Raw genomic sequence first — 18,462 nt, 5'->3', positions numbered from 1 at the left:
CTCCGGGGGTGAGGGCGAGTTCTTGGGCTCCCTGAGAAGTGAGGTGGGAAGGAGGGGAGGTTCACTGGCCCCTGCAGGGGCAGGTTTGGTGCCGGCAGCGGCAGGGTGGCTGTTCCCTCTGTGTAGGTGGCCCCTGGTCCGCCTCTGGGGTCCCGGCTTGTGTCCTATCCACCCAGCGAGTGAGGGGTAGCCGGCTAGGTCGCACGATAATCGGGTCGGCTGCGGAAGGTCCCGGTGGGTTGCTGCACTGCGGGCGCCAGCGGACTACAATTCCCGTCGTTCCTTGCGCTGAGGTCGGGAGCCGGCTTTCCCGGCAGTCTGTGCGCAGAATCGCTACGGGTCCTTGGAGGCGCCGCAGAGTGTTATGGGGGTTGCGGTCCCGGCGGCGATGGGCGGGCCTCGGCTTCCCGGCGGGCTGCGCGGCGGCCGGCGGTTGTCGGCGGGGCAGTCCGGCGGGCAGCGGCTGCGGTTCCGGCTGCGGGGCAGCGGCAGACGAGCGGGTGAGGCGGGATGTGGGGCCACCGCCGTTTTTGCCGCCTTCTGAGGATCTGAGCGCCTGCTCGGCCGAGCGTCCGGAGCGCGGGCCGGGCCCAGCGCCGCCGCAGCCGGGCCGCCCCCGCCCCTCCGTCCCTCGCCGCCGTCCCGGCGCTCATGCGGGCTGAGCCCCGCCCCCCGCTCGCCACCGGAGCCCGCGCCCGCCCGCACCATGCTCAAGTGCATCCCGCTGTGGCGCTGCAACCGGCACGTGGAGTCCGTGGACAAGCGGCACTGTTCGCTGCAGGCCGTGCCCGAGGAGATCTATCGCTACAGCCGCAGCCTGGAGGAGCTACTGCTCGACGCCAACCAGCTGCGCGAGCTGCCCAAGGTGCGCCGCCTCCCTCGAGCCCTGCCGGCCCGGCCCGGCCGGTTTTTACCGGCCACGGCCCCACCCGGCCAGCCTCGCCCTTCTTGGACGCCGGTACCAGGTGGCCGTGGTCATCAGGTGCCTAGCCGGGCCGGGGCGGTTTCCCCACCTGGAGGACGAGCCGCAGAGGGAAAGCCCCAGGGAAGCGAGCCCGAGGGGGAGAGGAAGGTAGAAGGTGAAGCCGGCCCGTTCGCGGGAACTACCTTCCTGGGCTGCTCTGAAGGGAGGCGCCGCTTTCTCCTTGGACTGCCTTCGTCTTCCTTCTGGGTGCCGGGTTGGGTAGGGCCCCCCAACCAAGGTGTTCGTCCCTGACAGGTCTGCTTTTTGTCCTCTCTTGCTACTCTAATCCTTTTGAGTCGGTCTGGTTTCTTTCTCACAAGGCCACTTTGCAGTAGAGGCTAAAGGAAGCAAGTCGCGAAAGGATTTCCTTTTCCGAGACTGGGTGCTGAGTGGGCCCGTGCCAGGGGGCTGCCGGCCACAGAGGGTGTGGCTGCGTTCTGGACTCCAGCGCCAGGGCTGTTTCTCAGGCCCCTGTCCTACCTGCAGCCTCTGCACGCACCCCCACGTGCACGTGGTGCTGTAGTGTTCTCGTTATTCTTGTTGGTGATTGTCAAGTTCTTGTCGGGGCCTGGCATATTGCTGGGGGGCAGTGGCAGAAGTCCCTGGAGGGGGTCACCTGCTGGGTGAGGGAAAGAGGCAATCCAGGTGGTGGGTGGAGTGTGGAGGAGCTGCAGGAGGTAGGAAACGGGCTTTCTACCAAGTCAGAGAAAGGTGGCTTCTCTGCTCAACTGTAAGTGTGGGAGACTTGCCCTGTGGGAAGGTGGCAGTCAAGAAGCAGGAAGAGTGTCCAAGGTGACACGAGGAGACTTCACGTGTCAACAGTCAGGAGGGTAGCGAGGCACGTGTGCAGGTGTTTCTCTCCCCACTTTCCCTGCAGCAGACTGGGGTGACGAGGCAGGACCCCGGCTTCCTGTGTGGCCTAGAGTGGGCAGAGGTGTAGGGGACCTCTGATCTGGGCACTTGTCTGCTCTGGAGGGGCCTCTGCCACAGGGCTCAGCCCCCTGCCCACACCCCCTGCCCACAGCCCTTCTTCCGGCTGCTGAACCTGCGCAAACTGGGCCTGAGCGACAACGAGATCCAGCGCCTGCCCCCTGAGGTGGCCAACTTCATGCAGCTGGTGGAGCTGGACATGTCCCGGAACGGTGTGGAGCCCAGGGCGGGTGTGGGCTAGAACCTGAGGGTAGCCAGAAGGGCTTTGAGCTCCTGGAGGTGGTGGGCGCCTCCGGTGACCCTTGCTCCTGTCGCAGACATTCCTGAGATCCCCGAAAGCATCAAGTTTTGCAAGGCCCTTGAGATTGCAGATTTCAGTGGGAATCCCCTGTCCAGGTGAGTGGTGGTCGGGGAGAGGGTGGGGCGGGGTTTGGGAGGTCTCAGCCCTATCCCAGACGTCTAAAGTTCCCCCTCCTCCGGTGCAGGCTCCCCGAGGGCTTCACTCAGTTGCGCAGCCTGGCCCACCTGGCTCTGAACGATGTGTCCTTGCAGGCACTGCCTGGGGACGTGGGCAAGTGAGTGGCCTTTGGCTCAGGGGGGTGGGGGGGACTTGGCTCAGCCCTGCTCCTGCCCCTCTCCCGGCACCCTTACTGCCCTCACACCTCACCCTGGTCTTTTTCAGCCTCGCCAACCTGGTGACTCTGGAGCTCCGGGAGAACCTGCTCAAGTCCCTACCTGCGTGAGTGGCCAGGTGCCCCTCACTGCTGGCAACTTAGGCTGCAGCCCTGGGGGCTTGGGCCACACTTCAGAAGGGAAACTTGCTCCGTTTCTTGTGCAGGTCCCTGTCTTTCCTGGTTAAGCTGGAACAGCTGGATCTGGGAGGCAACGATCTGGAAGTGCTGGTGAGGAAAGGACGGGGCCGTGGGGGTCCTTGTGCCGGGGAGGGCCAGGCGGTGAGCCTCCGTCATTCTTTCTCTTCTGACCTTCCAGCCTGACACACTGGGGGCTCTGCCCAACCTTCGGGAACTGTGGCTGGACCGGAACCAGCTGTCAGCACTGCCTCCGGTGAGTGAGCGTGTGGCCACCCCCACCTCTCACCCAGCCAGCCATGCCCTGACCCTCTGTGCCCTGCCCAGGAGCTGGGGAACCTCCGACGCCTCGTGTGCCTGGACGTGTCAGAGAACCGCCTGGAGGCGCTGCCTGCGGAGCTGGGGGGGCTGGCACTGCTCACGGACCTGCTGCTGTCTCAGAACCTGCTGCAGAGGCTGCCTGATGGCATTGGTCAGTGCCACCTGGGGCCAGAAGGTGCCCCTGAGGGGGGGGTCAGGCTGAGGTCAGGGTGGGGGAACCACAGCCCAAGCGGGCACATGGGCAGGACTGACAGCTCCTCTGACTCTGGGGCTGAGCAGTGAGGGACCCGAGGGGTGGGGTGCGGCAGAGCCGGGGCAGGCCCTCCACCCCACTCAGCCCCGCTGGTGCAACACCCCAACACCAGGTCAGCTGAAGCAGCTGTCCATCCTGAAGGTGGACCAGAACCGCCTGTGCGAGGTGACTGAGGCTATTGGGGACTGCGAGAACCTGTCTGAACTGATCCTCACAGAGAACCTACTGACGGTGGGCCTGGCCCTGGGGGCTCTATCCCTGACGGGGTCGGTTTCAGAGCGTGGGAGGCTGAGGGCAAGGGCGGGGTGCCATAGTACGCTGGGAGCCGACGCCTGCTTGGATGGGGGGCCCATGGGAGGGGAGGGGAGTCAGGATCACCTGCGGGCTGCCCCAGGGACTGTTGTGTCCATCCTCACTCCCAGCGGGCATCCACCAGCCTCTGACCCTCCTCCTCCACCCGGCCAGGCTCTGCCCCACTCCCTCGGAAAGCTGACCAAACTGACCAACCTCAATGTGGACCGGAACCGCCTGGAGGTGCTACCACCTGAGATTGGGGGCTGTGTGGCCCTCAGTGTCCTGTCTCTGAGGGACAACCGCCTGGCCATCCTGCCACCCGAGCTCTCCCGCACGACCGAGCTGCACGTGCTGGACGTGGCCGGGAACCGGTGAGTGCACGCTGCCCTGCCCTGCCCTGCCCTGCCCTCCCCTCCTAAGCGGGCCATCTGCACGCCCGTGGGCTGACCCTGTCGTGGGCCTTCAGGCTGCAGAGTTTGCCGTTCGCACTCACCCACCTCAACCTCAAGGCCCTATGGCTGGCTGAGAACCAGGCGCAGCCCATGCTCCGGTTCCAGACTGAGGACGATGCCCAGACTGGGGAGAAGGTGCTCACCTGCTACCTGCTGCCCCAGCAGCCCCCTCCCAGCCTCGGTAGGTTGTTGCCAGATTGCAAGGGAGACCCAGGGGCGGGTGTGGCCTCGGGCAGTCTGAATCCTGACACCCCCTCCCACAGAGGGTCCTGGGCAGCAGAACAGCCCCTCCGAGAGCTGGAGCGATGCCCCTCTCAGCCGCGTCAGCGTCATCAAGTTTCTGGGGGCCCCCACGAGTGATGAGGAGGCTGAGGAGGCCGCTGCTGAGAAGCGGGTATGGGGGGGTGGGGTCCCTGGGCGTTGGTCAGCTCCCCACCCCCACCTGACCCTGCCCTGCCCACCCCTTACCCCTGTGCCCGCTGCAGGGCTTGCAGCGGCGGGCCACGCCGCACCCCAGCGAGCTCAAGGTGATGAAGAGAAGTGTGGAGGAGCGGCGCAGTGAAGCCTCCTGCAGGCCTAGCCCTAGGCCTCCCTCACCTTCAGAGGAGGTGACTGGGGCACAGGATGCAGAGGGCCCCCAGCTTTGGCCCTAGAAGCCCCGGGCATTCCCCTGACCTGGGTGTGGGCCCCTAAGGGTCCAGAGTGGGCGTGAGGCCCACAGGGCGGCCTGGCCTGGTGGAGGGGTGGCAGAGCCACTGATCTGCCCCCCTGTAGAGTAGGACTGAGGTGAGAGGGGTGCTGGGCTGGGTGCAGGGAAGCACGCAGTGTAGGCACATAGGGTGGGGGGAGTATGGGAGGATTCAGGCTCCGTCCTTGGTGGCAAGGGGCACAGGGATCTGGGGCCGTGGGTTGGTATCTCCCTTGGGTGCCCACCCCTCTGGCAGGGGAATTATCAGCTTCTGTGAAGGAGGCTGGGGCCAAAGCCAGGCAGGCCCCGCTATTCTCACGCAGGAGCATTTGGAAACAGGCAGGGGAGCTCAGGCCGTTTGGTGCAGCCCGGCACCCGTGCCTCCTGGGAGACTCCTGGCAGGGCCTGTCTACAGTGCTCGGCCACCGCCCTGGGAAGCTGCCACGGCCGGGCATTTGGCCTTTCTCAGCCACCACTTTTTCAGGAGCTGATTCTGTCCCTGCTTTGCTGTTTTTTTTTTCCAGAAAGACTTTTTGCGGGCCGTGTCAAAGAACTGCGGCTCCGTGCCTGCAGCTCTGTTTGGTCTTCCATTGGTGGCAATGGGACTTTCCTGGGACAGAGTGACTGAGCACTGAGCCCACTCTTGTCTGTGGGGCCTGAGCAGCTGTGGGGGCTGAGCCCACGGGGCAGAAGGGCGACTCTCGCCACCTGACCGGCCGCCTGACTCCCCACAGGAGAGGAGGCTCAGCAGCAGGTCCGGCCTGAGTGAGGACTCGCACCCGTCCGCCAGCACAGCTTCCCCCGGGGAACCCGAGGGCCTGCCAGCCCAGGAGGAGGCCGAGCAGGAGGCGGAGGCCGTGGGGCTGAGCCCGCAGGAAGCCATGCCTGCTGCCCAGGAAGAGACTGAGGAGGAGTCCTACGAGGAGGTGAGTGCACCTTAGAGGCCACGTGTTCGGGAGTGAGCGTTGCTTGTCCTCAACTCTTCACTTCCCTCCCAGTGGGGGTGCTGGCAGGACGCTGGGGGGGCAGGTGGGATACCAGGATGGCTCTTCCCTCTGTGAGCCCTGTAGGGGGGGGGTGAAGGGCACACCCCACAGGCCCCCTTGCAGACTGTCCCCTGGTCCCAAAGGCGCTGCTCAGAGCCCCTTACCTGTGGTGGGAGGAGCCTCCTGGTCCACCGCAGTCCCCACACAGAGCTTTGAAGAGCAGGGCGCTTCTCAGAGCCCGTCTGCCACCCCTGCCCGGGCTTCTCTCAGCCCTGGGGTGCGCTGGCCACCCTCACGCCTGCCCCTTGCAGCCCACAGTTCGGTTTGCAGAGGACACCCTGCTGCTGCCAGGGGATGATGGCGAGAGCGAGGAGGGGCCGACCGAGGCCCCCTGGGCCCCACCGGCTGGGCGGCAGCGACTCACGCGCAAGGACACGCCGCACTACAAGAAGCACTTCCGGGTCTCCAGACTGCCTCAACCTGAGGCTGTGGTGGCCTTGCTGCAGGGGGCCCAGCCAGACAGCGAGGGCCTGGCAGGGACCGGGGCCTGGCACAACGGCCCGCACATGCCCTGGGCCCCTCGGGCTGAGGACGAGGGGGACCAGGAGGATGAGGAAGACGAGGAGGAGGCAGTGGCTGAGGAGGAGGAGAAGGAAGAGGTGGTGGCCTCTGTGCCCTCTGTCAAGGTGGGTCGTGCCCCTCCCCCCAGCTGACTCAGAGCCCTGGGGCCAGGCTGCCATTGGGCCTCTCCAGGCCCCCAGGTCTGTGCCCGTGTTGTTGTGGGGGACACCCTGGGCTCAGTGGGGGTCCCCCTCTCCAGGGACTGCTGACTCCACCATCCTCCCTGGGCTGGGCCTTGCAGCTGGGCTTTTCTGCCTCTTCAGGCTCCTTCGGGGCTGGGCTTCCACTGCGCCCTTCCGCTGGCCCTCGGGTGGCTCTCACGGGCCCACAGGGGTCCTGCCTGCTCCCTGGGGACGCCCTTTCCCCCGCAGCACCCACCTCTGAAACTTAAGTGTCTCGTTCCTGAGCTCAGATGTGATGCCGTGGTGCCATGGTTGCCGAGGGGGTCCTGGGGGCCCATCTGGGACCAGGTCCAGCTCTCTGTGGGCCTGCCCCTGACCCGCCGCCAGCCCTGCCGGGCTCTGCTGGTAGCTCAGCAGCAGCAGCAGCCCCGCGTGCCAGGGGACGAGGGGCTGGTGCTCAGGCTTTGGGGGCTTGGTGTCGTCTCCCTTTTCTTTCTGCTGGTGTGGGGCCCCGGCTCGGCGGTGGCGGGGCCGGGCGCTGGCTCACCTGCATGCCCTCGCTGGTCCTGTCCTGACAGGGGGTGTCGTTTGACCAGGCCAATAACCTGCTGATAGAGCCCGCGCGCATTGAGGAGGAAGAGGTCTGTACTAGCTGCTCTGCGCTCCACCCCGCTGCTACCGCCTGCTTCCAGGGCTGCGGGCTTGTGGGCTGCCCTCCCAACTCCTGCACTGCCTCCCCCACAGGAGGCCTGCCCTCCCCCATGCCCTGGAGGGGCCCACTAACCCTTCAGCCCAGAGGGCCAGGGTGGGGACAGAGTTCTGGCCTCCAGGCAGGGACAGCCAGTCTTGCTAGGGGTGGGGGACATTTCCTGCTATTCCACCCTGTCTGTAGGGCCTTGAGCCTCGCCACCCACAAGCAGGCGCCCCCTCTGGGCCACTCTCCCTCCTCTGCCCAGCAGTGCCCATTTCGTCTATCTCCTTTTGTGCCCGGTCAAAGGTGTCACTGGAGAGGACTGAGCCCTCCCTGTCCCCACGGGGCCCACTCCTTACAGCTCTTCCTAGACACTGTGACTTCTGTTTCCAGCTGACACTCACCATCATGCGGCAGACTGGTGGCTTGGGCATCAGCATCGCGGGGGGCAAGGGCTCCACCCCTTACAAGGGGGACGACGAGGTGAGGAGCTGCCCCCCTGCACCCCTCCCCGTCCCCTCTGCCAGCACCTGTTCTCCCGGCCTGGAGGGGCTGTTGGGGGCCCTTCTACCTCCCCTGGTTGCTTTCTGTCGGGTGCTGCCTCCAGGAGTTCATCCGTCTGTCTGTCTGTCTCTCTTTCTCGCCGGGTCCCAGCCTCTCCCCACTCTCTGACTGATGACCTGGGATGGAATTTGAACTCAGGCAGAATCCTAGAGTAGGAGCATGTCTCAGAGGGCAGCTCTGAGGCTGGTCTGGGTTGGAAACCTCCAAGGCACCTCTTGGAGGTTGACCTACACACGCCCTGTAGCTCAGGGGACCGCAGTCGCCCGAGCCCGGCCTCTGACTGGGCTGCTGCTGCTCTGGGCCTGCCCTGGGCCTGGGGACAGCGGGGCCTCGGCTGTGTGCTGCCCTCGGTCTTAGCACTCTCTCACCTTGTAGGGCATATTCATCTCCCGGGTATCTGAAGAGGGCCCCGCAGCCCGGGCTGGGGTCCGAGTGGGTGACAAGCTCCTTGAGGTGAGTCAGTGGCACTCAGGGTGTCCCCACACAGACACCCCTGCAGGATGGGGGGCTGCCCAAGCAGTAGACCCCCATCTAGGTGGGCGCTGGCTGCATGCACCTGGGTCTGAGGCCTCTGCAATGGGTGCTGCTCCGGGGGGGACCCTGGGGGTGGTCACAGTGCCGGTGGGTCTGGGTCGGGACTTTGCCTCCTGCCCTGGAGCCCCTGTCTGGGCATCTGGCCACCCGGCCCTGGCAGGTGTGCCAAGGAGGACGTGGGTGTTTGCCCAGGCAGGGCTGACATCATTCCGGGCAGCTGGAAAAGCTGAGGGTTGGGAGCTTCGCAGGTCAGAGTGAATGTCTGGTAACCCCCAGGCCCTGGGTTTTGGGACTGCTCTGCTGACAGATGAGGGGCAGGGTGTCTCCTGGACTGGGGACACAGGTGTGCACTGACTGGCAGGTGGGGCTCCCGCCTGCTCTCCAGCAAGACGGGTGGTACAGGTGGGAGCAGGACCTGCCAGGAGCCCTGCCGTCTATGCCCTGTTCTCTTCCCACCTGTAGAGAGCATGTGTTGCGCCTCCCCAGGGCCACGGCCCATTCTCACACACGCTGTGCTCTGCAGGTGAACGGCGTGGCTTTGCACGAGGCTGAGCACCACCAGGCCGTGGAGGCGCTGCGGGGGGCAGGCACCACCGTGCAGATGCGGCTGTGGCGGGAGCGCATGGTGGAGCCAGAGAACGCGGTCACCGTCACGCCCCTACGGCCAGAGGACGACTACAGTCCCCGGGAGCGGCGGTTTGGCGGCCTGCGCCCATCCCAGCCCGAGGCCCCAGGGCCCCTCCGGCAGCGCCACGTGGCCTGCCTGGTGCGCAGCGAGAAGGGGCTGGGCTTTAGCATCGCTGGTGGGAAGGGCTCCACACCCTACCGGGCTGGCGATGGGGTGAGCAGGGCTGCAGGGGCGTGGGGGTAGGGGTGATCAGTGCCGGGACCAGCCAGGGCCCTGTCTCTGCGTCTCTCAGCTGCACGACTCGTCCCCCTGTACAGGGCATCTTCATCTCCCGCATCGCCGAGGGGGGTGCCGCTCACCGGGCTGGCACGCTGCAGGTTGGCGACCGTGTCCTTTCGGTAAGCAGGGGCACGGGGACCGCCCAGCGCTCCCTCTACCCCAGTTGTCCTACAGGGCCGCCCTGCCCTCCACCCTCCTGACCAGCCTCGCTCTTGCAGATCAATGGGGTAGACATGGCGGAGGCCCGGCATGACCATGCTGTCTCTCTGCTGACCACTGCCTCTCCCACCATCGCCCTGCTGCTGGAGCGCGAGGCTGGGGTGCCCCTTCCTCTCAGCCCCCCACCTCGCTCACCCCCACCCCTTGCTGCTGCCCCCACCACCACAGTCACTGCTGCCCCCGGGGACCCTGGGCCCATGAGGCTGGCCCCCAGCCTGCTTGCGGCTGCCCTAGAGGGGCCATTCCCAGTGGAGGTGAGACCCCAGCCCTCTCCAGGCCCCAGAGGGACTCCTGGGCATTGGGGTTCCCCATGCACCCAGCATGGCCTTCCTGTGGGGGTCATCCTCCAACCCCCGGCTGCTCTGACAGACCTGTTGCCCCTCACTCTCCTGGTGTCCTTAGGAGGTCTGCCTGCCAAGAGCTGGGGGCCCACTGGGGCTCAGCATCGTCGGGGGCTCCGACCACTCCAGCCACCCATTCGGGGTCCAGGAGCCTGGTGTCTTCATCTCCAAGGTAGGGGCCCAGTGCCACTGTGCAAGGTGGGTGCCCAGGCCTTGACACTGAGACCCTGGCTTCCCTCACAGGTGCTGCCCCGGGGCCTGGCTGCGAGGAGCGGCCTGCGGGTTGGGGACCGCATCCTTGCGGTGAACGGGCAGGACGTGAGGGAGGCCACGCACCAGGAAGCGGTCAGCGCCCTTCTGCGGCCCTGCTTGGAGCTGGTCCTGCTGGTGCGGAGGGACCCGCCGCCCCCGGGCTTGCGGGAGCTCTGTGTGCAGAAGGCCCCTGGGGAGAAGCTGGGCATCAGCATCCGTGGGGGGGCGAAGGGCCACGCGGGAAACCCCTGTGACCCCACCGACGAGGGCATCTTCATCTCTAAGGTGAGGGCTCGCTTGCCAGGTCCCTGGGGCAGGTGAGGGGCCCACTGTAGCCCGTCCTGAGGCGCAGGGCCCGGTGTCCCTGCAGGTGAGCCCCGCAGGGGCAGCTGGGCGCGACGGCCGTCTGAGAGTGGGGCTGCGGCTGCTGGAAGTGAACCAGCAGAGCCTGCTGGGCCTCACGCACGCCGAGGCTGTGCAGCTGCTGCGCAGCGCAGGCGACACCCTCACTGTGCTCGTCTGTGACGGCTTTGACACCAGCAGCGTCACCCCCACCGAGGTTAGTGCACGAGGGCAGCTGGGAACCTGGCAGTGAGCGACTTGGGGGGCCCCCGGTGCGGGCGGAGCGGTGGGACACGGTCCAGCCCGTCTGCTGAGGACATGTTGGCTCGGATGGGGGTGGGGATGGGGGTGCGGCCAGTTCCGGAGGTGGGCTTGAACCCCTGCCTCCAGGCAGGCAGCCCCTGCAGAGCATGACCATCAGGTCAGGACCAGCTGGCTCAGAGCCAGGCACACACTGGGCCGGGGCCCCTGGGCAGGGTGCCTTCCGTGCGTGGGGACCCAGGTTGCTTGCCCGGCACCCCCTGCTTCTCTGAGCTCTGCCTCAGCAGAGAGCTCGCTGCCAGGCCTTCCGCAGGGAGGAAACCACAGCGGGTGTGCGGGGCCCCCTGCCGGGCTCCCCGAGGCTGGCTTCCTTCTGCCACGCATCCTGGGCGGCATGGCCGGCCTCTGGCTCTGGTGCCCGCTCTGGTCAAAAGGGGTGGAGCCACATGGTCTCTGTCTTCTCTCGGGGCCCCTGGGCACAGATGAGCTGATGGGTCACCAGTGGCCCCACAGATGCAGCTGGCTCTGCGCCACAGCTTGTCCTCACAGGGGCCCTGGGCGTGTCTTGGGGGGGGTGGCTTGCAGGGTGGCTTGCAGGTGCTGTGACCCCGTCTGCTGGCTCACAGCGCATGTTTGAGAGTGTGTGGGTCTGCGCGTCTGCTGCCCTCCGAGTCAGTACTGCTCCACAGTGACAGGCTTGCACGCCCTGTGGCCCGGGGGCCACACTTGGCTTCACAGTGTGACACGGGTTCTTTGTGCGTGGGCTGTCCCGGGTCCCAGTGAGCGCCGTGGGCCGCGGGGCGTCTCTGTGTGGCGCACACTGATGTGTCCAGCAGCCTGGCAGACACTGCCCTCTTATCTTGTCTATCTGTTTCGGGGCGCATCATCTGTCACACTACCCGGTGGGTGTTGTGTCCTGAGTGCCCGTCTCGGGGGCACGAGTGTTGCTGTTGCTTTTGCTCTTGTGGCCACAGAGGTCCAGAGTCTGAGGCCTCAGTCTCTTGCCCTTCTCTCTGCGACCTTGGGTTCCTGCAGAACTTGAGGCACTGCCCCCCCATCTCCCCCCTGAGGCTGAGAGCCCCAGTCAAGACCCCTGTCACCATGGCCACGGCCACCTCGGTCCCCTGCTGCCACTCTGGGCTGCGTGTGGACACCTGATCTATCAAGTTGCCCACTTTCTTTTTCTCCTTTTGAAAATTTCCTGTTTTCGTGTGTTTTTTCTTCCAAACAAACCTGTGGAGTTTGGTGACCAGAGCTGGTTGGGATTGGCCCGACTGTGGGGCTGTCACTGGGGGCTCTAGGCACGGGAGCTTGGGGGCCGCTCTTGCTCCCCGTCAGCCTCGCAGCGGTTGCGTGTCTGCCTCTGGCGGAAGCCCTGCTGCCCGAGCACCATTGTGGGTCCCTTCCTAGCTACCTCCCTGGTGCTGCAGGGACAGCGGTCTTGTCCCGTGTGACTGTGGGGGTTGTTTCATCTTGTAGTTTGGCATTTGCCATAGCTTCTTACTGACGTTCTGGGATACTGTTGGGGGAACTGCTGCTTCTCGTGTCCCGTGAGGACTGCCACAGTCCTCTCACAGGGTTCTGTGCCTGGGAGCAGCCTGGTCTGAGTCAGCCTGGGGGTTTTGGTCGCACCGCCCTTCATTCCGGACATCCCGGTGGCCCTGGCTTGGGGCTGGGGGTGAGGGGGGGTCCTTGAGGTCTTCTGCAGCCCCTGCCGGCCGGGCTGAGGGGGGAGCCTTTGAGCAGCGGGTCCTTGCTCTGGTGGTGTCCCAGGTGCTCCGTTCTCTCATCTGCCACGTTGAGCCGCAGGCTCGTGTCTTGGGAGCCTCCCAGGACGGCGGGGAGGGGTGTCCCCGGTGGGGGTGGGGCTCCCCGGGCAGCGCCCACCTCATGTGCTCGGGACAGTGTGGTTCCTGGGGCCCGTTGTTCGCCTTGGAGCTTCCATCCCTGGTGTCCCTGGCGGCCGAGGGCCCCTGTCCCCGATCTGTGCCGCCGGAGCCTGGAAGAGCACGTGTTTGGGGAAGGAGACCTTGAGCCGTGCGGCTGTGTCGGTTCTCGGTTCAGGAAAGGCTCCCCCTCCCGTCTGGGGTTTTCTGTCCCTGCTCCTCTGTCACCTTGGAGGTGGTTTCTCCTCACCATCGCGTAGCCACACGATGGGAAGATTCAGGGCCAGCATCACTACTGACGAGGCACCGGGGCAGTGAAAGGTCCTCGACATCCTCAGGACTCGTCTGCCCAAGTAGGGGGCGTGCGGCCCTGAGTGCTGGAAGCGCAGCGTCTCATCAGTGCAAACCTCCGCCGCTCCCGCGCCCCCCCCCCCCCCCCCCCCCCCCCGTTTCTGTTTGGGGTCCCATGGCTCTACCGCCCCCCAGTGGTGGAGGGGATGAGGGGATGACACCGGAGGGGCTATGCTTAAACTCAGAGAGGGTGGCGAGGGCCGGCTGACAGCCCCTTCGTCAGGCCTGGTACGCCTGTCACACACCCCACACACACACCCGTCACAGCAGAGGGCACTCCCCGTGTCCTGACTCTGACCTGGAAGCACTGACTAGGGTGGCTGTCTCTGTGCAAACGTTCCTCCTTGGGGGCTGTCTGTGGACGTTTGGCAGGATTATCACAAAAGGGACCCAGGCTTCTCGGCTTTCAGTTATGGAGTCAGGGCTGCTTCTGTGGGAGGCCTTCTAGGCTGTCCCGTGTCCTGGCCCTGGGACCTTCTTGCACCAGCTCGTTCCCCGTGGGCGTCCCTGGAGCTGGCCCAGGGCCCTCCCTCCCCCGAGCGCTGTGTTACTGGCCTGCCCTTGGCTCAGACACACCGGTACCCTTGCTTTTGGGTTTCTCAGCAGACAGGCTGCTGCTGCTACCGCGGGAACCAGTGCCCAGGTCATCCCTGCTGAAGAGAGGCCCCTGAGCGGGGCCACCGGCCTTCACTTTCTGACCAAGGGGGGCGGTCTGGGCTGCCCTGCCAGCCTCGCAGTCACTGTGCTCTGAGGAGTGCCATCGTCCCCTGGAAAGAGACATTCAGAGCCAGGACTTGGTTCCTGGGTGTGTGTGGCCACCAGGCATCCCAGGGTCAGGACCCCGCGGTGGGGTGGGTGCGGCTGTGTGCGGCCCTCGTGCACACGGCCACCACTGTCTCCGGAAACTTGTGGGTCCGTGTCTGCCTGACACCCACCAGGCCGCACAGGGTGTCGGGCAGACATGGACCCTCAGCGCTCGCGCCCCCACACACCAGCTGCCACTCGCCAGCCCAGACAGCGCTGAGCTCCTCTCGGTCCGGGTTCAGGCCCACTGGGGGCTCCCCTCACAGGTTCCAGACGTGCCTCTGGGTGGCCCTCTGTGTCACCTGGAGCCCAGCTGTCCCTGCCCGTACCCGGTGGTACAGCTCTCAACTGGGGCCTCAGCCTCACCCACATGCATGCCTGCTGCCCCCTCAGGTGTCGCCGGGAGTCATCGCCAACCCCTTCGCCGCTGGCCGCAGGAGCAGCCTGGAGAGCATCTCCTCCGTCGACCGGGAGCTGAGCCCCGAAGGCTCCCACAAGGTCAGTGCCCCCTGTGGCCTGCACCCCAGGGCTGGGAGCCAGAGGCCTCGGGCCCCCGAATGCCACCTGCTTTGCTCGCAGGACAAGGAGCTGCCTGGACAGATGCTGCCTTGGGGACCGGAGGCCGAGGTGAGTGCCCAGCTTCCCAGCCTGGCCCACCAGTCCTGGCCCTGCACCGGCGGCCCCTCCTCTGGGCACCGTGGGGTGGGCACGCAGCCTACGCCAGCCCCAGCCCACAGTGCTCAGCGCCACCTGCCTCACGCTGTCAGGGATGCAGCCTCCTCACTGCCGGGCAGCTCTGCTCCCATGGCCCTGGCTGCCTGCCCGGCTCTGGCAGCCAGCACAGCCTCGATGTCCCTGGGTCACACTGGTGGTCCAGTCCCCGCCCACCTGTTTGTCGGTCCCGTTCCTGCCTTAGCGCTCTCTCTTCAGCGGAAACCCCGCAGGGCAGAGCTTCTGGGTGGGCACCACAGGGGTCCTGTCCCTGGGGCTGTGCGGGATGAGGGGGGGATTGTCACTAGGGCCTGCAAGGCTGGGCCGGCCAGGGGATCCCCCTCCTGGTCTGGCACAGGTCAGATCCCCCTTAATCTGTGAACCCAGCCCCGTGGCTGGTGCTGCCATTGCGTCTTTATCACTGAGGACCACAGGTCCTGGGGGAGGTCTCCTGCGAAGGCCTTTGAACTCAGCAGACTGGGCGTGGGAAGCCCGAGTGCCTTGCAGTCAGCAGGGGTCCCAGGGGGTTCAGGGTGGGGCTGGGCGCAGGCTGCTCTGGGGACAGGCTGGAGCAGAGGGCAGCAAGGAACCGTGGGGAATGGAGCTGGGGACGGGGCAGCAGGGACAGCTGGGCAGGGGTGGTGGGTGCTATTCAGGTCTCACTCCCCTGAGAGATGTGGGTAACCCTACAGGCCAGGTCCAGCCAGTGCTACTGGGAGGCCCCACAGGAGTGCAAGTGGTGGGCGGGTGGGGCGCCAGGAGGTGCAAAGGGTTGGCGGTACCCTCCTCCCCTCGTTGGCCAGGAACAGCCAAGAGCAGGAAGCCCATGGGAGGGGTGGGGGCCCGGTGTTCTCTGACCAGAATTTGGCAAAGCTCTGGGGAGGCTGGTGGGCACGGGGCCTCCCTGGACCCGATCCCTTTGAGATGTGGGAGGCCACACGGCCCTGAGCATGGTCAGCGGCAGTGACTGTCCTCTGCCCCCAGCAGGCCAGCTCTCACTCCCCGCCATCTGGCCTTGGTCTGGGTCACCTGTGTGGGCCTCTTTCTCGTGAAGCTCCAGGCTGCCCCCTGCCAGAGATGCATGCTTTGGGGTGCAGGGAATGGGCCCAGCACACCCCAGGCCTCCCTTGTACGCCCAGCATTTGAGGGGCGGTGCCCGTGGTGCTGGCCGAGCAGTAGTCTAGGCCCCTGGTGACATCCTTGGACTGTGGTCAGGTCAGGGAGTTGAGTACCTGCCTCTGTGCCACCAAGGCAAGCACCCCAGCTGTGCGTGTGGGCCCCCAGACCCACCTGACCCTCACCCCACTTGGCCCCTCCAGGTGCTCACCCAAGGGAAGACGCCTGAGGCACCCTGCCCCCCTGGCCACCAGCAGGTGAGCACCCACCAGGTGGGATGGTACTTGTGTCTGGTGCCTTCTCCTCTGGGCAGACGTGGGTGCCAGGGACATGCCCCCGCCCAGGTGCCACCTGTCTCTGGGAGAGCACAGCCCAAGGCACTCTCCTGCCCAGCACCTGGGGGCCCACTCGGCCCTGCCCCTCCCCGTGGCCTGAGGCTCCCTGGCCCTGCCGCAGGGGGACCCTGTTCACCCACCCTGCTGCCACCTTGGCTCCATCATGCTTTGTCTTTCTCCCTCTGTCCCCCCACTTCCTTCCCCGAACCCCTGGCTCCCTACTCCGGCCCCCACCCCTTGCAGACAAAACCGGGGGTGATCCAACCACTGGCTCAGGTCTGGCCCAGGGGCTCCCCTGCCCCCAGGGGCAGAGGCAGTCCCCACACTGTGAGTGCCCTGACCCATGGGGGGTAGGGGCGGGGCCATTAGTGGGAACAGCTGTGGGCTGGGTGGGTGGTGGCCGCAGCCTCCACAGCTGTCCCCACACAGCTCACCAGAGCCTCCCCCCCAGCCCCCCTCCCCGCCCTCCTCGGACGAGCTGCTCTCCGATGTGAAGCGGGCCTACAGGACCTTTGCTGCTGTGCCCGACCCACATCCCCCGCAGGACACGGCTGCCCAAGTGAGTGTGGGGCTGGCCCTCCCAGCTGTAGGCACCTGCCAGCTGGGTGTAGGCCAGCGGAGGGGGAGGGAGCCGCCCCAGTCTCAGACCCAGCCCCCCACAGTTCCCCACGCCTGGGCCCTCCACCTCCCCGGAGCAGCTGTCCTTCCGAGAGCGGCAGAAGTACTTCGAGTTGGAGGTGCGAGCACCCCTGGCCGAGGGCCCCCCCAAGCGCGTGTCCCTGGTGGGTGCTGACGACCTCCGGAAGATGCAGGAGGAAGAAGGTGAGCTGGCCCCGAGCCCGGGCGGGAGGCGGCCAGGCCCACCCCCGGCCTGACCCCCCACCCCCCACCCCCAGCCCGAAAGCTGCAGCAGAAGAGGGCGCAGACACTGCTGGAGGCGGCGGGCCCGGGAGTAGGCCTGGACCAGGAGCCCCCGGAGGACTCGGGGGAGCCGCCTCTCTGGGCCACAGGCTCCGCCGCAGGGTGAGGCTCGGGGAGAGGGCCTGGCTCCCATGTACTGCTGGGTGTGCCCCTCCCGCTGGCCCCCCACCCACCTGGCCCCCTGTCCTGTCTCCTGACCCAGGCTTGTCCCCTCGTCCCCTCCACCACTGGGGGGCAGCGCCCCAGTGCGGACAGCCAAAGCTGAGCGTCGCCATCAAGAGCGGCTGCGTGTGCAGAGTCCTGAGCTGCCGGTGCCTGAGAGGGCCCTGTCCCCTGCCGAGCGCCGGGCCCTGGAGGCAGAGAAGCGTGCCCTGTGGAGGGCCGCCAGGTGAGGCCCTGAGCCCGCACTGCGCCGCCCAGCCCTCAGCCCCGATGCCCCACCCGCTGCCACGCCTCCCTGTCCGCAGGATGAAATCCCTGGAGCAGGATGCTCTCCGTGCACAGATGGTCCTCAGCAAGTCCCAAGAGGGCCGGAGCAAGCGGGGGCCCCTGGAGCGGCTGGCCGAGGCCCCCTCCCCTGCGCCCACCCCATCACCCACCCCCTTGGAAGGTCTGTGTGTCCCAGGGGAGGTGGGGTCTTGGCCTGCAGTGCAGACCACCCCCGACACCCGTTTCTTGTCCCCCCCAGACCTCGGCCCCCAGACCAGCACCTCCCCTGGACGCCCGGTGAGGACCGGCTGCCCCTTCACCCGTGCTCCTCCCCCACAGCATAGGGGTGGGGAGCCCAGGCTGCACACACCCCTACCCCTTCTGAGCGCTGGCCTCTGCCTCTCTCCCTCACGCTGTCCTCTCAAGGCCTTGTCTGGGAGGAAGTTCGACTACAGGGTGTTCGCCGCCCTCCCCTCTTCCAGACCTGTCTGTGACATGCAGGTACCGGGCCCTCTTGGCCCCTGTGCCGCCTGTCCGCCTGGGCCGCACCCAGCCCTCTCCCTGCCTGCAGCACCTTCCCTGTCTCTTTCTGGGGCCGGACCTTCTCCCGGGGTGTGGGGCCACCCCACCCAGGCTTGTGTGCGTGGTTTCAGGCAGGTTGGGGGCAGAGCCCTGACCCAGCCCTTGTCTCCACCACAGTCCCCAGATTTTGCTGAGGAGCTGAGGTCCTTGGAGCCGTCTCCCAGCCCGGGTGAGTGGCCAGGCTGGGCCGGGGTTGTGCCCTGAGTCCCTGGGCCCCCTTGACTCACTGCCCCCTGCCTCTGCCCGCCAGGCCTGCAGGAAGACGGAGAGGTGGCCATGGTGCTGCTGGGCAGGCCCTCGCCGGGGGCCGTGGGCCCCGAGGAGGTGACGCTGTGCAGCAGTCGTCGTCCGATGCGTGCGGGTCGCCGTGGCCTGGGCCCAGTGCCCTCGTAGGGGGTCAGGGACCCTCCCCCTGGACTTGGGGTGGGGGCCCTGCCAGCTCCAGCACCACCCGCACCCCAAGTCTTTTAACCTGGTTGTTAGAGTTTTAAAGCGAGTTCTGGCCCACCGACTCACTGCCCCCTCGCTGCACCCCAGCCGGGACCTCTCGGCAAGACTGTAACTAGTGACGTTTGTACAACCAAAGACTCTATTTTGTGGTTTAAGGAGAATAAAATTGACCGCGTTTTACCTTGGTCTGAGTGTCTGTGCACCCACACCCCCACACCCACCTCTGCTGCCCACGAGGCTGAGGCCCCTGGCAGGGAACCCCGAGCTCCCGGGTCGCTCTGGCTGCCCCACACTGTTCCATGCCAGGAGGGACTGGTTGGCCTGCC

At 66.5% G+C, this 18,462-nt stretch overlaps 1 protein-coding gene across 10 annotated transcripts; it reads left to right on the top strand.

Annotated features, from left to right (window-relative positions):
* The first annotated feature begins 443 nt into the window (after positions 1-443).
* On the top strand, positions 444-18,316 carry SCRIB (scribble planar cell polarity protein). Of its 10 annotated transcripts, none has more exons than XM_037048782.1 (37): positions 444-865; positions 1,989-2,106; positions 2,212-2,290; positions 2,380-2,469; positions 2,577-2,633; positions 2,733-2,796; positions 2,885-2,959; positions 3,031-3,175; positions 3,390-3,508; positions 3,743-3,942; positions 4,038-4,204; positions 4,287-4,417; positions 4,509-4,631; positions 5,446-5,637; positions 6,009-6,383; positions 7,019-7,081; positions 7,525-7,614; positions 8,071-8,148; positions 8,753-9,070; positions 9,175-9,255; positions 9,355-9,609; positions 9,758-9,868; positions 9,940-10,233; positions 10,319-10,507; positions 13,986-14,090; positions 14,172-14,219; positions 15,623-15,676; positions 15,998-16,081; positions 16,206-16,313; positions 16,453-16,576; positions 16,651-16,777; positions 16,878-17,063; positions 17,143-17,285; positions 17,364-17,401; positions 17,531-17,605; positions 17,804-17,855; positions 17,937-18,316. In XM_037048782.1, exons 1-37 carry the CDS (start codon positions 707-709, stop codon positions 18,077-18,079), a joined length of 4,860 nt encoding a protein of 1,619 aa, XP_036904677.1. In that variant the 5' UTR covers positions 444-706; the 3' UTR covers positions 18,080-18,316. The 10 variants fall into 10 exon arrangements, with proteins under 10 accessions (XP_036904677.1, XP_036904676.1, XP_036904671.1 ...); XM_037048781.1 differs by having other exon boundaries at positions 16,417-16,576; XM_037048776.1 differs by having other exon boundaries at positions 7,037-7,081; positions 16,417-16,576; positions 17,364-17,605.
* Positions 18,317-18,462: the final 146 nt, after the last annotated feature.

Source organism: Sturnira hondurensis, unplaced genomic scaffold (genome assembly GCF_014824575.4).
Source record: "Sturnira hondurensis isolate 20B ecotype Veracruz unplaced genomic scaffold, ASM1482457v3 Scaffold0006413, whole genome shotgun sequence".
NCBI lineage: Eukaryota > Metazoa > Chordata > Mammalia > Chiroptera > Phyllostomidae > Sturnira > Sturnira hondurensis.
This window is presented reverse-complemented; position numbering and strand designations above follow the sequence as displayed.